The following is a 16,586-nucleotide window of genomic DNA, read 5'->3' on the forward strand; positions in this document are numbered from 1 at the left end:
TTCTGTTTTTTTACCAGCTCTCTAGGGCCGAATTCAACCTGCTTCTGTTCTCATCAGCTTTCTCAAATGCAACTTTACAGTTACGAGGGTGGCTACATTTGCAATGAGAGCCACTCTAGACTGCATGAAAAATTTAGCATGCAATTGAGAAGGAATGTATAATTAATAACTTCTTGTGTTTAACAAATATTTAATATGTAATTCAGTTGTGGTGGTGGATGATAGGGATACCATGGCCAGTGAGAAAAGAACAAACCAAAACCATGACCCCCACCCCAAGCTTCATGGAGCTTAGAATTAGAGAATACATAGGAACAGAATTGAGAATGTGAAATGTGATTTTGGAGAGCATAAACATACATGTGTTAAGAGCACATGACCTGGTCAGTGGAGGGGTGGTGGTGGTAATATGGCAAGGACTGCTTCCCCAGCAGCACCCCTGCTGACTATTCTTTTTTCTGAGTTGTTTTTTGTTTTGCTTTGTTTTTTTTGTCAGAGTTGAGGCTTCCAGGTCTCCCAAACTCTAGTTCAGTGCTCTTTCTACTCCATCATGTGACCTTGGCCCTCATTTCCTAATCTAAACATAAGAGGCTGGTCTTGCAATACTTCACAGTCCCTTCTAACTGCAATGTTCTTCATTCTTATCCTCCTCCTAAGATGTATGTGGTCGCTTGTCAGCAGCATCACCTCCATCTGTCCATCTATTCAACACATATTTGTTGAGCAACTATCATGTTCCAGGCACTTTACCAGAGGCTAGAGACAGTAGAGTACAAAATGTCACGCTACCTGTCCTCATGGGATGTCCAGGCCTGGAGTAGCAGTTTGGGTTAATGGAGCCCTCCTCTACCCTATTTGGCCAAATAATTACATTTAGAATTGAGGCGTTGTGGAATGGACAAAATTGGGAACTCCTGGTGTGTACTCTGAGGGACCCAGGACAATATTTTTCATCTTTCAGATACTCAGCACAGCCATGGTAAAACCTGTCTCTTTCGTGTGGATCTTGATGCCCTGCTCACCTTAGAGGCATATAACTTGAAGGGTGAAATTGGTACCTGGACCACTCATTCTACACAATCACCAGTCTACGGTGTAAGGGGCTTTTACTCCACAGACATTTACAGAACAGTGGCTGTCATCCTGGATGAATGTGGGAAACTATAAATACAGTCTGGGTATAGGGTAGACATTCAATAAATCCTGAGTTAGTAGGGAGGATACTATCCCAGCCTGAGAAGCCCTGTTGTGAGCCATGTGGTTGAGACAGAGCTGATAATGGTTCTGTCTTCAGGGAAATTATGCTCCATTAGGAACTGAGACCCTAGCAGCTATAATATCATTGCATTCTTAGAAAGTGAGGACTTCTGGAAGGGCATGCACAGTGAGCCAGGAATTGAGAGGTGATAAAGCCTATTAATTTCTGCCTGGGTTAATTAGGAAAAGATCCTTGGAGCTGGGTTTTAACATTTGGGAGGAATTTCAAAGAGAAAGGTGATAGTGAGAAACAGAAGAGGCCTCTTTCCAGCAGGGAGCCTCCTTTTGGTCTTTGGCCTAGTTCCCTTCCAACCAAAACCATGGTAGGTCAAGTTGGCCTAGAAAGAGAAGGTGCTTTCTAGTCTCTGGGAGTCTTGGGGGTCTCACCCATTTGTTTTCCATCTGCTCAGTAGGGGCGAGAGTCGTCTGTGGTGTGTACTGGGAGATAGAAAAGATGGGCCTGGGAGTGTCCTCTGAGCTCCACAATGTTTTGAGTTCCTATGTTTTTGTTGAGGAAACTGGGGCATGGAAAATGGGCTCCTTTTAAGCACAAAAAGTCTTAAAAATGGTATTTACTTAGTTAAAATGCAATCTAAAAGAAATAAGAATGAGGCATCTCCTTTTTCCAAGTCATTGCTTTTCCCCCACACCTGTCTCCACCTCACAGGGCACCTCCACCCTTGGCCTTGCAACGCGCCAGGCTGGGCATCAAGCCAGCCTTTCTTCGATGAAATCGAGGCTGCCAGATCACCCCGCCCACTACTGTTCCGTTAGCCTGAGGTCCCACCCTCCCCTCTCCGGGGAGACACAAAAGGCTTCTGTGACTCAAGCAAAAGCTCACAATCCTTCTCTTTCTTTCTAGCAACACAGAGTGAGGCTGTGGGGTGGATTTCTCGGTGGTAACCCTTGCCCGACTTGCTATGCAGTGACCGGTGTGTAGGTTGCTCCTTCTCTGCTCCTGGGGCAACTCTGTAGACCTACACACTTACTGTCCTCCATGATAGACCCATTTGCAGAGATTTCAAGGGTCCCCGTTTGGTTCCAGCTAAACTTGAGAAGGGTCAGGGTGGTCTGGGGAGGAACTGATGTTTATCAAGTACCCAGGATATACTGGATATGGTGTGAATTGTTTTGTACGTGGATTCCATGTAAATCTGCATGTTGATCCTAGAAGGTGTTCTTAACTCAATTTTACAGAGCAAATGACAGCAATCGGAGAAGCTAGATAACTTGTTCAAGGTTATGTAACTGCTAAGTTATTGTTGTAAGATTTGAGTCTAGAACAGGCTGTTGGGAAAGCCTGAGTTTTTCTGATATGGTTTGTTACTTAGGGTTTGAATCAGGCTGTTGGGTTTTTCTGTTATAGTTTGTTACTTAGGGTTTGAATCAACTGACCCTGTCTCTATCAGATCAAGAGGTATGAGAAACATCGTCTGTCTTCTCCTCCTTGTCTTCTACCCCTAAGCATCCTAGGTCTGCTATCAAAACTCCCGTTCACTTCAGACAATGACGTAGTCTGGTTTTGTGGGTAGCGAGATGGGGGAGGTGGGGGAGCAGCATTTGTGGGGGTGGAGGGAGGGCAATAGAGTACAGAAGAACAGATTTCTAGTTTTGCCTCTGTCACTAACTGAGCCATGTTGAGTGCATCTTTCCCAATCTCCAGGCTTCATTTTTTCTGCCTGTAAAACACAGATGCATAACTTAGTTGTTAAGCACACAGACAAAAGACAGACTGGCTCTACCCAAACTCTGCTGCTCACTAGCCCTGTGACCTTGGAAACATTTCTCATCTCTAAAATAGAGATCATCACTTCATGGGACTGTGATGAGAGTGAAAGAAGTTAATACACGTAACACTCTTAGGAGAGTATCTGGTGTAGGTGTTTTACGAGTATTGCTGTCGTTATTCTTCTTAAACGTGTAATTAATGAAATTCTAGTAATTTCAAATAAATATATGGGAAATAACACAGAATTTAAAGCTGAGTGCCACTCCCTTGATATTTTCTTCTCTACTTTTTGCCTGTGTGTGTGTGTGTGTTTGTGTGTGTGTGTGAGAGAGAGAGTTAGCAGGCAGAGGTGTGAGTAGATCATGGTGAAAATTAGATGTCAAGTTATCCTTTCCTCCGTGTGTGACATAGAAAACTTCCTCATATATCAAAAAGAATACATTTTCTGTTTTCACTTTATATGCTTATAAACCAATCAACTTTGAGCCCATTCATAAGGAGCTAAGTGTTGTCTGGGTAGAAAAGATACAGATATACAGTGGTGAACAATTTTGCCTCCAGACTTCCAGATAAGGTGATCATATAGGTCCATTGAAGGCAACAAGGATGAGCATGAGAGCAACAAGAACATCACAACAGTGCCTCAGCAATCACCTCTACACCTCTAGACCTATAGGATTAAACTAAGACAGAAGGAGACAGAGAGAGAAGAAAGGTGTGGGGGAGATAATGGGCTCTGTGTAGCACAGGGCCTGGCTAGTAGGCATTGCTCTAAGTGCGAAGTGCAGAAAGTATGAGGAATGAGGAGTTAACACCCAGGGCAGCCTAGGCCAACTCTATCCAAACATGGAAATAGATATAATGCAAGTCATATTTGTAATTTCATTTTTTCTAGCAGGCACATTTTAAAAAGCAAAGAGGAAACATGTAAATATTAATTTTCATTATTTGATTTAACTTAATACAGTTAAAATATTATTTTAACATGTAATCAATGTAAAAAATCATGAATGAGATATTTTACACTCTTTTTCTCGCATGATGTCTTTGGTGGCTGGTGTGTCTGTGATCATAGGAGCACGTCGACATTCAAATGCGCCCTCTTTCCAGTGCTTGGTAGCTGCATGAGCCCAGTGGATCCCAGGCTGGAGAGCCACAGACCGCAACCCCAAGGAGCTTCTGTCTGCTGAATCAGCCAGAGCATGTCTTGCTTCCTGGCTGTTTGGAGTAAAAGGAGAGGAAGAGGGGTCTATTCTTGCTAGGAGTTAGGCAGGGGCAGATGGAGTGCCCTGAGGCCAGAGTCCCCTCCAACCACCACACCTTTATGTCATTGTACTCTTGGCTTTCAAGGACATCACCGCCTTTATCCTGGACTCTTTCAGAGAGTCTATGACTCCCAGGCACATTTCCTTTTGCTGTGGCATGAATATAAAACATGCTCACTAGCAAATGAGCCTGGCCGTCCTTCCAGCATGTAGACCTGCAGTGCAGTGTTCTATGACTCCCTCCTTCCTACCCCATTTTCTAATACCTCTCCTAATGTGGTAAAACTTTCTAGGCAGGGAAAGTAATGGAGTTGAGAATGAAGCTACCTTCTGGTTCTGCTGGTGAAAAGTGAAATATATGTTGTGTATTCTTAACAAATTATTTGTGCTAAGATAGCCATTTTACAGAAAAAAACTGCATAAGTGTGTTCACAGATTTAGGGGTTCAAGAAAGTGGCTGTTGTGTGCTGTTTTTATGCTATGCTGCTGGTACCTTGGAATTCTTTGCATTGCAGGGAAGTAGTTTCTTACATCTGTAGAGGATATCATCGTGTCTGGCTGATCAGCATGCATATAACCATCTTTGGTATTAGTCTCTCAATTTTCCTTTTAGGACCAGCCCTTGTTGTCCCCACAGCAACACAAGCGTGGTCATCATTTTCTCTCTCCTGGGACTCTGAATTTTTAGCGTTAAGTGATGTAAGAATGAGAAACAATCAGTCATTTCAATCAAAGCTGGGTGCCCTTGAGGCCCCATCTGATGCCTGCCTGGTTCCCATTGTGAGGCCCAGTTGTTCAGCTTTTCCTCCTATTCCCTAAGCTCTTCCACATTCTACTAATAGATTTCATCCTCTCCCCACCCCACCCCACTTCTAAGTGACCTGGAATCTGTTTCTGCTGATCTCAACCAAATGCAAACGAATGCACATTTCGGGCAGCAGGTTGGGCGTGATATGGCTCATGATCTGCAGCATAGGGGAGCACATAAAAGAAAAAAAAAAGAAAGGGTTACGTGGTCAAAACAGAGATCCCGACTGGATGCGGTGGTTTATGCCTGTAATCCCAGCACTTTGTGAGGCCAAGTTGGGTGGATCACCTGAGTCAGGAGTTTGAGACCAGCCTGGTTAACATAGCAAAACCCTGTCTGTATTAAAAATACAAACATTAGCTGGGGGTGGTGGCATGCACCTGTAGTCCCAGCTACTCAGGAGGCTGAGGCATGAGAATTACTTGAACCTGGGAGGCGGAGGTTACAGTGAGGCAAGATCGCGCCACTGCACTCCAGTCTGGGTGATAGAGCAATACTCCGACTCGAAACAAACAAACAAACAAACAGACAACCCAGACATCCCCTTTCAAGAGTCCAATGGTGGCCATGGTGGGAGAAGCCTAACTGTTTCACAGCACTCTCTTATCTCTTCTTTCATTTTTTTGTCTGATATCCCTGGGAAGTAAGCTCAGATTCAGATAGGGGTAATGAATAGTTGTAGAAGTTTGGAGAGAGCTTCCAATTGAGTATTCTTATGTCCTTGCTACTCACTCTGGTCTTTGGACCAGCAACATCAGCCCCAGCTGGGAGCTTCTCAGAAATGCAGAATCTTGGGCCCACCCTGGAGCTACAGAATCAGAGTGTGTATCTTATCAGGATCTCCTGGTGATTCTATCACATACAGTTGCAGAAGTATTATTGTATAGCTGGTGTAGTGTTGCTCCTCTGTGTTCCTGAAGGGAACTTCAACAAATAAAGGTCCAGTTTCTAGGACTGTTGAAGGCTGTATCCTTCCTTCAACTTTTAGAAAAGTTTTTGTTCTAAAGCATTTTTGAGGATGATCCCTGCTGATTGTGAAATTCAAGCTCTTTACATCTTTTTAGTAAAAACCTCCTGTGTGTTAGACCCAGGGACGTCATACCTAATTAATTTTAAAGATACTTGCCAGTGCTAATGGAAAAAAATAAGTATGGTGCTAATTGGTGAGTTTATTGATCCATCCTTGGTCTTTTTCACCAACATTCGTACTCAGATTTTATTTTTTACAATATTTTAAGAGGTGGACTCATTGATCTGTTCCCAAGATTCCATGGCTGTTTGTGTCTTGATGTCACTCTGATGCCCTTGCTTGTGAGTGCCTTGCCTCCCACTCCCAGGAGTCTACAGTCTAGGTAGAGGGATAAGATCATCCCCAACTCCTAAATTTTATGGGAGAGGAAAGCAAGCCCCAGGGAGATGTATGTACTCTCCGATCTCAGGATCTGGCCTAGGCAAAAGGGTCAGGAGAGGTTGAGGTGCTAGGTCACAATGGGAGCCTGGGACTAGCTCTTTGCAGAGCAGGCAGGCACCGCCAGGGACATCTGTCTTCAAATGTGGGGTCCACCTCTTCCGGTGTGGCATCCTGAGACTAAGGTCTGGGAAGCAGTCATGAGTCAAGATCATACAGGCACAATGATCCCTAAAAGACCAGTCCAGACAGAGAAATGAGGGGTTATGCAATGTACTCAGGGCCTATAATTTACAGCATTTTAGATTCTTACAAGCCACCTGAGAGGTAGATTTTATGACTGGCATCCTACAGATAAGGAAGATGAAGTTAATGGAGGTTATAAAATTCACCTAAGATCACACAGCTAGAGAGTGGGCATTCAGACGCCGGCCCACTCACCCCAGTGCCTTTCTGCTTCGTCCTATGTCATGCTGCCTCACTTCCTTCTGCCTGAGGTCAGGCCTGCATACAGCGATGATGATGCCGGGCCATTGAAAGAGATGAAATGGCCCCAGTTGCAGGAGAGGAGGTGTGCAAAGCTTAAAATGAGGCAGGACTAATAGGTCAATTGAGGTCACAAAGCAAGAGGAGTTGGCTCAGAAGGAGTCAGGCCCCTGGGTTTTGATTCTCAACCCTCTTGTATTATGATGCTAACTACTTCTGGAACACTGAGTTTAGGAATGGCTGGAGGGCTCAGCTGCAGGAGAAAGCTCGTGTTTGGAGTGCCGTGGGAGGGATTGGGGAGAGAATGGAGAGAGGCTTGGTGAGGCCAGCCATGAGGAGAGGCAGCCTTTGTTGAAATAGCCAGCTTCCTCATGTACAGCCCAGTGAGGCAGATCAACCTGGAACCAAGGCCCACTGCTCCTAGAGGTCAGGGATTAAGACCGTTCCCTGTTTGGGTTCTTCTCCCAGCATAGGCCTGGAAGCGAGTGCTCAGATTGCAAAGCCAGAAAGTGAGAGAGTTTTCAGGCTGCTGCTGTTCTCTTGTTTCAAAGGACAGAACCTTTGGGTGACCCCAACAGCCAAGCCCCAGGCCATGTCTGGCTTGCACCAGCTACCCCCAGAGCACAAAGTCTCCTCCCTGCTGCCATTTCTGGGCCTTCACCTCCTAAACATAGCCCTGAGCGTTTCTCCAGAACTTCCTGTTTGCCTGCAGCTGCACAGATGCAGGTCCCACCCAAGGGTCATCTGGAGGAGGCTGGGTGAAAGGTGGGAGTTGGCTGTGTTCTCCATAGCTCCTTGGGGTTTTCTCCACCCACACGTGGGTCCCCTGGGCTTCGCCACTCCCATTGGGCTCTGAGGCCAGTGGAGCAGAGGCCCCATATCCAAGTCAGCTCACATGAAGGTCAAGGTGACCCAAAAGGGCTTGTGGCCAAGATCCTTCATTTTTTTTTTTTTGATTTTTCACTTTTCCAAAAGTCTAAACAAGTGATGACTTTAGGACATAGCGTTCTGGAGAAAACTGGGGAGGGAAACAAAGTCCTCCTTGGTTAGGGAGATGGAGAAAAAGCACACAGGGGGTGAGGCCTTTGGGTTTTCTGAAAGAGAGTCCCCATGGTCAAAGACCCCTACACGTGCCTTGTAGGTGCTGGGCCTACAGGAACTGTAAACAGAGGGACAGAATGAATATTCCTGGGGTACAGAGACTACATCAATGCCAGTGTTGAAAAACTTCCAATATGTGGGTCTGGAAAAAGTTCCCAGTGCAAAGCAGAGTTTTCCGGGCGGCTACCATTCCTTCACAACCTGTCTAAGAGGGAAGAGGCTGAAGTCACCAGGCGAGGATCTGTCTGCCGTGGCTAGTCTTGGGCTGTTCACCACATGCCTGTCCTGATGATTAATTAGATTGTTTCAGTGTTTAGAGTATTGTGAAGATATAGCACTGCATTGGAACATTGCGTTGTATTGGTTTGGGGATAATACTGTCATGCAAATAACATGAAAACAAGCTTTTTAAGGTGAGGGTTCAGGAGCCCTGTGTAACTCTCTCCTCACTCTATCTCTCTACAATTTGCTTCTGAAGGGACTTTGGTCCATGACAACATAAGGGAGGAGATAAGCAGGTTGATAAAGTGGCAAACTTCTAAGGAGTCCAGGGAAAGAAGAATTTTGTCTACAAAGTTGTGTCAGATATCACTGTTGGATTTTGGAGATTTTATCCAACATTCTCTGCTCTTTGATGCCCCAGGGGGCTGGCCCTTATGCTCTGTGTCACCTGGGGTCTCTTGTCTGCTGACTTCTGAATTTCGCCAATGAGAGCAGCAGCAGGAGATTAGATAAATGATGGAATGTTTCTTCCCTGTGTCTGAGCCTGACAACAGCTGCAATCCTCCTAGTACAGATTTTACCAGGAGGTCCATTCACAACCATTCCTTCCCACACACAGTTTTGGCTGTCAATGGGCTCCTGTTGTGCTATTTTGCCCTTTTGCCTTCTCAGTCCTAAGGGTCTGAAGACCTCATTGGTAGGCTCTAGGTGTCTCTCCTCTGTAAATAATCCCTTTGACAAAGTCTTCATTTGGACCATCTGCAGGGATCTGTGGCTCCCTAATCATAACAAGTTTCCTGAGGGAAGTAAATGTTGCACACTCAGCATCACGGTATTCTAGTTTGTTCCTGACTGTTGACTTTGTCCTATGGGAGAGGTCATCTTTGTGCAAATTGGCAATCCACAAGAAGTGAGCTGTGCACAAGAGCATTTGAAGACTCATGACACACAGTCACAGCAGGAAGTGGCAAGGCAGCAAGCTGTGAAGAGACTTAAGGGGAAGATGGGGACCAGAGGCTGAGAAAAGATACAGATCATCCAGAGAGCAATTGTAATAGACACCGAGGTGAGCTGCTCAGATTGTGGGTGTGTGGTCCACCAAGGAACCTCCAGCTGATGCTCCCTTCTGAGTCTGCCTCAGCAGGGAAATGCCATGTCTTACTGGCGCAGCCCAGCCAGGTGGGGTATAAATGGTATAAAGGCCTGGCTATACTGCCTGATGGTTTGTGCAGCTCCTTCTTCTGTACGACCCTGCAGCCTCCCTCTTCAAGTACTGACCTCTAATAAACATCTTGCATTCAAACTCCATCTCCACTCCCTGAGAACCCAACCTATGAGGCTAAGTTTAAAAGAATTTACAGCAAGAGCAGCAAAAGCACATTAAAATAATTAAACAATTTTTACTTTTTGGATTTATTTTCTAGATTTCATGTGTTGCAAAGTGTGTTTATATTTTATACAGAGGCAGAGGAAGTCCCAGGAGGCATGAGAGCAGGGTGAGAGCCATGGCTGATGAGTTCTTTCAGAGATTTGAAGGAGGGAATCCAGATCAGATATGTGTGCAAACTTCTAAGAAGTTAGAGCTTCGTTCAGTGACACTACGGACACATATAGTACGGACACATATAGGATTATTTGAGACTAATCTGAGTTTGGTTAGAGAAGCAAAGACAAACAAAAGTCACATTTAGGAGGTAAAATAGACACAACCATGGAGGATGAGGGTTATGAAGCATTTTCCCTATCCCTATCCTCCATTTAACAAAAAGGGAAACTGACAATGGAAAACTTTGAAGTATCTGTGTGCCTGATGGTAAGGAGAGATGTTTTTCACATGAACTTGAAAACAGCTCTGAATCAGCATGCTCATTCTTAGGGTTATGGAAGAGTGAGGACTTGAAATATTTTACCCCAACAAGTGAAATAACTTATCTGAAAAATGAACATGCTTTTTTATTGCATTTCTAGATTCTGACCCACAGGAACACCCCTTGCCACCCCTTAATAGGACCAACATCCTGGTACCCACACATTTGCATGAAGCTCAGACTTAATAGTGTCCTCTTCCCATGTCTCACACCCCTGACTGCTGGAAACTTCGTGTCTAACCTCATGCCCCTTCATTCCTTCCTGCTTATACCCTTTCCTGGTTACTTCCCCAGAAACCACGTGGGTGGTTGGTTCTTGAGTTTAAATATGAGTCTCATTTCTACCCTGGAGCTACCTCTGAGGCAACAGGAAACACAAGAAAAATACGATCCACCTCTGAGTGGGTGAATGTCATATCCTTGACCAGAGACATCATAAATTGTGTTACAACTCAGGGACAAGGTAAAGTGAGGGCTTAGGAATTTCCTAAATGAGCAGAACCAGCTCTATCCCTAAAGTCAGTTCTCTCTCTCTCTCTCTCTCTGTCAAATGATCAATACTCAGATTGAGACAATTCCTACTTCTAGGCACACTGGACTAAGGCTTATGGCATGCTACGAGGCAATATCCCACTCTTTAGTCTTGCCCACCTCAAGCCCAACATAGCTACCAAAATAACCTAAAGAAATCTAAACTCTCATCACTTCCACTGTTACTAATAGGATGCTTTACAAAGAACATGTTGGTCTCTGTTCAGAAGGTGTTCCCATCTCTTAGCCTGCTAATCCTGCCCATATGATCAATGAATTAAGAGTTTCTAAGAGCTCCTCCAGGTGATCTCTATCTCCGGGCCAAGTCTTTAGATTTAGTTTAGCTTTCAACACCTCTATGCTATAAGCTCTGACAAAAACAGCTTGCATCCTTTGGTTTAAGCTCTAACGAAAACAGCTTGAATCCTTTGGTTAATGCTAATGAATGAATTTCTCCCTTTTTTATCTCTTCTCCCTTTCCATGTTGAGGAGAGAGACAGCACACTGGGATGAAGACAAATACGGCAATAGTGTGTGGCCAGAGTAGGACCACCATGGGAGGGAATTGGAGGACAAATTACTTTTGATATTTTCCAAGTCACATTTAATGGTTTCATACTGGCCAATTCTTCCCCAAACCCACCTAGCTCAGGAACTCAAGTCTTTCCAACCAAAAGATCAAAGTAAACATTTCTGCTTTCAAAGTTTTATTGAGATGTTGGGGAAAAACAGCCAACATATACATTCCTCATTTCGTCACAACTGGCATTTGATCCACATTCCATAGGCTCCTCTCTGGCTTTGATCTAACATCAGGTCTCCTTGGCAGTTCCCCTTCTGCTGTTCTTATTGCTGCTTGGTGCTGTGTGAAGCGCACCAGGGCAGAGCCCGCTGGGGGCTCACAAGTGGGAGTGGTAATTGCGATTGGCTGTGGGAAAGGACAGGTTTGCAACAGAGACACAAATTAGAACATTCCCATCAAGACTCTTATTGCTCAAATCTGCATTTAGTTATTGGAAATAATCTCAGGCCAAGATTTCAGGGTCCTGTGAGGGCTGCCTCCAAGAGGGAGGGCCTGGCAGCAATGTGTGCCTAAGTTTGGCAATCTCCTCCCCATCCCTCACTCACCGTCATCGCCCCGTTTCCTACTTTTCAGGTTGCCCTTACGGTATTTTCTTTTGCTGCCACCTCTCTTGACTCCCTTGTGAGGAGATCGGCTCTTGCTCCTCCTCATGCCATGACTCTTTAATTTGCGGCTGGTCGACATGGTAAGTTCTGCCAAAATGAGGGGCTTTGCAAGGCCTGGGGGCCAGGAGTCTGGGTATTTAAGGCCTTGGCCATTGTGACAGGGAAGGGGCATGGCTCAGCAGGTGGGCGGGGCTCTACTATGCTGTCACTCACCTTTGCTGCACTTTGGTCATATTTGTGAAATAAGGTGGTCCTTTTCGTGCAGCTCAAGGGCTGCCCTCAGTTTTGAGGTCCTTTTTATGTTAAGTGAGGCTTTCCCAGAGAGGCGTTATTGAGAAACTGAATCCCAGCCCTGTGCCAGGCATCGGATGAGTATAAGAGACCATTCAAATATGCTTCTCCTGCCTGTAGGAAATGTAACAGTCATTGAGTGTGTGTGTATGCATGACTGTTTAAGTCTCTCACAGCATCCGGAGATAATAAATTTGTTTCTGTAAGGACTTGACTCTACAGAACCCAATTCAATATGATCAAAATAGAAATATTCCTTCTTTTTCATCTAGGTCAGGATTTCTCAGTCTTGGCACTGTTGACACAATGGGCAGGGTAACTTTCAGTGGGCTGTCTTGTGCACCCTAGGATGTTTGGCAACATCCCTGGCCATTACCCACTGGACACCAGAGAAGCCTGGCAGCTGTGACAACCCAAAATATTCCCAAACATTGCCACCTGTTTCTTTGGGAGGCTGGGGAAGTGAGGGAAAAAATGGCTCTGGTTCAGAACAATTAACCTAATCATTTTTAAAAATTCAGTCACAGATATTGATCACATAGCATATGCCATACATTTAGGTGGTAGAAAATTAGTGGAGGATAAACACACGTAGATACTGTGCTCATGGAACTCTCAGCCCACTGGGGAGAAAGCCATTCATCAGATGTCTACATAAATCAGTGAATAAGTACTTAGGGAGTCATTTTGGCTGGAGAAGGGCAGAGGGAAACTCCCTACATGGTACAGGATGAGGCTGGAGGGAGAGACAGAGATCAAACCATGATCAAGTACATTGGGAAGCCTTTAAAAATGTTAAGAGGATGGTATGTGAGATTAGAGGGTGCCAAGTGGGTGATGTATTGACTGGAGGAGCTGTGTAAAGGGAGATGCTACTGTCAACATCAATGGTTCAGCAGAGAGAAAGATTTGATGATGGTTTAGGTCTGGCCAGGAAAGGTGTTGATTGAGATCTAAAGTAGACAAGAGACCAAGGCTTGGTGATGGATTGAATTTGGGAGGTGAAAGCAGATGGTGTCAAGGGTGTGGCTTTTGTTTCTGTATAATGCAGTTATCTGGACGCTGGTGCCATTCATGGGGATAAAGGCCAGACATGGGGAGAGTGATGATCATGTACTTGGTATAAGACATACCGGCTTTGAAGTGCCTTTGACATTTACAAATAGATATATTGAATGATTATTGGTGTATAAGTCATCCAGCCTTTCCTTTTTCCTCCATTACACCTCATAGTAAATGCTTTGCTTTTGAAAATATTTCTTTCTTTTTTTTTTTTTTGAGACCGAGTCTTGCTCTTTTGCTCAGGCTGGAGTGCAGTGGCACAATCTTGGCTCACTGCAACATCCGCCTCCTGTGTTCCAGCAATTCTCCTGCCTCAGCCTTCTGAGTAGCTGGGATTACAGGCGTGTGCCACCATGCCCAGCTAATTTTTGTATTTTTAGTACTGACAGCGTTTTGCCATGTTGGCCAGGCTAGTCTTGAACTCCTGATCTCAGGTGATCTGCCCACCTTGGCCTCCCAGAGTGCTGGGATTACAGACGTGAGCCGCTGTGCCCACCTCATTCGGATTTCTATAGAACTTGTTTGCTATTTCTTCCATTTGTCCCTCCTTCTGTCTCCATTGCCATTATCCTCATTCAAGAACTGAGCATCTTGTATGCAGGAGATCCTTAGCAAAAGTTGGTTGAATAGAAGAGCGAAAGTAGTTCAAGCCCCACTCCCTGGTTTTCTGATATCTACAGATGGCAAATTGAGTTTTGAAACCCAGATTCCTTGTATAGCCACCATATGTGACACTTTCCATTTTCCTGCTTCTGGGCAGGTCTCTCTGGAGACCTTCTATTGGTGACTTGTTGGTGACTTTTATTCACACAAAGAAGTTCTATAAAACAGGCTGCTTGCTTGCTTGTTGGTACTCCAGACCTTCTGCGTCCACTCAAGGCTGGTTGTTTCTCCTACAAACATGCCCCCATGAAAGCAGGGACCTCTGTGAAAGCAGGAATTGAGAAATTGGGCTCACTACTGAATATTCCCTGGGAGTTCATCAGTCCTGCCACAGAATAGAAGCTCAGTAAGTATTTGTGAAATACATTTGGTCAATGAATAAAAAGTCCTTCTTTTATTTTTCTAACTATCCTGTTCCTTCCCATTTTGCCCCACATCTCTAAGGAAGACTTCCCAACTTACCAAATTTTCACTGTCCTTTGAAACTTCTTCAAAGTTTATTGTCTGTATAATATTGGCTTTAAAGTCTAGACAACCAACCCTAATTGTGTGAAATCGTGTTTTATGCCTGCATTGCCAGCCATGTGTGTTAGACTGGTTTCAATAGGAGGTGGTGTGTCTTCGTTCTGGTCCTGACTGGACTTCTGTGGTCATTAGCTCCCTTATTCTAAAAATAAGCAGATTGGGCTAGGTGATCTCTGAAATGATCTGACTTTGGCGATAGCCTCCTTCTCGTTAGGGACTGTACCTTTTATTTCTACTGCATTTTCCGCAGGTACTAGCATGGCCCACACTAGGTGGTCAGTAAATATTTGTTCAGTCTAGCTGCTTTGGTATATTATGAGGACAGACAGTTCAACACAATCACAGTGACTTTGCACAAGTGGGGCCATTTCAAAGCAGGGAAGAGAGAAGACATTGTCCTCACAACAGGTCCTCTGGTGCTCTGTGTCCACCTCTCATGCCTGAAACCATTGGCTAAAATGTTTACAGAGGAACTGGCCTCTTTGGTTTGAGAGACATTTTTCTGGATGGTCCTGAAGGCTGGATACTATTTCTCTCCCCAGTCCCTCCCACCCCCAAAAGACCTGCTCTGCCAAGGAGAAGCTGAGATCACAGGGAAGAAGGCAGCCAGACTTGGGAACTGATGAAGAAACAAACAAAAAAGTCCCCTTTGCCTAGAGTTGAGGAGCAGTTCTGGTTCCAGACACCCATGCTGAGAAACTTAAGCAGCAGAAAACCCAGTGGGGGACGGGGAAGGCGATTCACAGGCCACTCAAGGGTGGGGTGTGGGGGATGTTTGGGTTGGCTCCTGTATCGGACCTCCTGGAGTGAGGATGGAGCAGGGCTGAGCGTTGGTCTCTGCTGCCTGTCTCTGTTTCTCTTCCCATTTCTGCCCCAGTGTTGCTCAAGCTAGCAGCAATTTAGATAGAGCCTAGTGAGCTACTTCTAACCTTTAGCAGGTCCAGGATGAGGCCCTTCCTTGAGAATCATCTGTTAATCCAGTCTGCTCCCTGTCTCACCATTTTGTTTTTTTCTGCTATCTTTGCACAGAGAGGACATATGAGTGACTTCAAATAACTCAGCATAGGACTAACAGGGACAGCCCCATAAACCTGTTTCCTTTACACCTTAGCTTCCCTGGTGGGACTCAGCTTTTTTTTCCCTTAATGAAAGGAAACGACTATGTTCTGAACATTTTTGGCACAGAAAGAGAGAGAGCTAAATTCCTGGCCTTTTGAGAAGAGACACTATCAGCCTTTTCTTTTCTTGGGGCTCAGTGAGTTCTTGCCTGGAGAAAGGTAAATGGACAGGATGGTGTCTGTATCTCCTAGATGGGTAGCTAGGGTTACAGTGCAGGAAAGGGCTTGGAGGCCAGTGCTCTCACTGGTCCCTTTCCTAGGCTAGGAAGGGTAGCCTTAGGGTGTCACTGTTTTGGAAGTCAGATCTCTAGTTAGATTCCATGTCACTTCTCCAATTCAAACTCACTCCATTAATTTTCCCAGGGAGTCCAGTGGATGCCTTCATAGGGCTGGATCTTCCCAGCAGGCTGAGACTTGGGGCTTATGAAGAGGGAACATGGAAAAGTTGCTGACAGTCCTTATACATGTCGATGACTCAGTCTGAATCCCTCTCTGAAATCTAAGTCTCTCCAGATGTTGACCTCGGCTGGGAAGTGGGGACCTTTCACCCTGTTCACATGCACACCCTGTCTTCTCTACTGTTGTTGCTGCTGCTGTTCAAACAGGCCAAAGGGGCTTGGGGACAGGCTGGAGGAGGGGAAAGTGGCTGAGAGAGGTGCCTCACCAAGGGGCAGAGCTCTCTGAACTCAGAACACATTCACTGTCTTCAGTAGGGAATAAGAAGAGGCCGGAGACCAAGGCCAAGGGGTGGTTTGCAGAGCAAAAGGGAGGAAGGATCTTAACTCCGTTCGTCTTTTTTCATCCAGTTCTGGAGGTACAGGGAGCATCCTGGTTCTGAGGATGGCCTGGAGTCTGCCTGAAGATTTGGTGGTGTTCTTTCCCATTTTTCCGTCAGGCTTCTCTCTTATTCTTTCTGCTGCATTCTCAAATTGTTTTTCAGTAAATAGTTTCTGTTTTTTTCAGGGGGAGAGAGATTGGGGTGCTTAAAGTGGGAGATTTATCACAAGAGCAGTGGTCATGGGAGGCTCTTAAGGTGTACCTTGTCCTGCTCCTTTGGGAGCCAA

The 16,586-nt window shown here is 45.3% G+C and overlaps 1 protein-coding gene and 1 long non-coding RNA gene across 2 annotated transcripts in view; one reads left to right on the forward strand and one right to left on the reverse strand.

Annotated features, from left to right (window-relative positions):
• The window catches only part of LOC134728758 (uncharacterized), a 478,019-nt gene that overhangs the window by 155,348 nt on the left and 306,085 nt on the right, over positions 1-16,586 (forward strand). The window lies entirely within an intron of this gene.
• On the reverse strand, positions 11,366-11,972 carry TNP1 (transition protein 1). The gene is made up of 2 exons (XM_003818591.5): positions 11,804-11,972; positions 11,366-11,603 (listed from the first exon to the last, which is right to left on the reverse strand). The coding sequence occupies exons 1-2, from the start codon at positions 11,940-11,942 to the stop codon at positions 11,575-11,577; spliced, it is 168 nt and encodes a 55-aa protein (XP_003818639.1). The 5' UTR covers positions 11,943-11,972; the 3' UTR covers positions 11,366-11,574.

This window comes from Pan paniscus, chromosome 13 (genome assembly GCF_029289425.2).
Source record: "Pan paniscus chromosome 13, NHGRI_mPanPan1-v2.0_pri, whole genome shotgun sequence".
Lineage (NCBI taxonomy): Eukaryota > Metazoa > Chordata > Mammalia > Primates > Hominidae > Pan > Pan paniscus.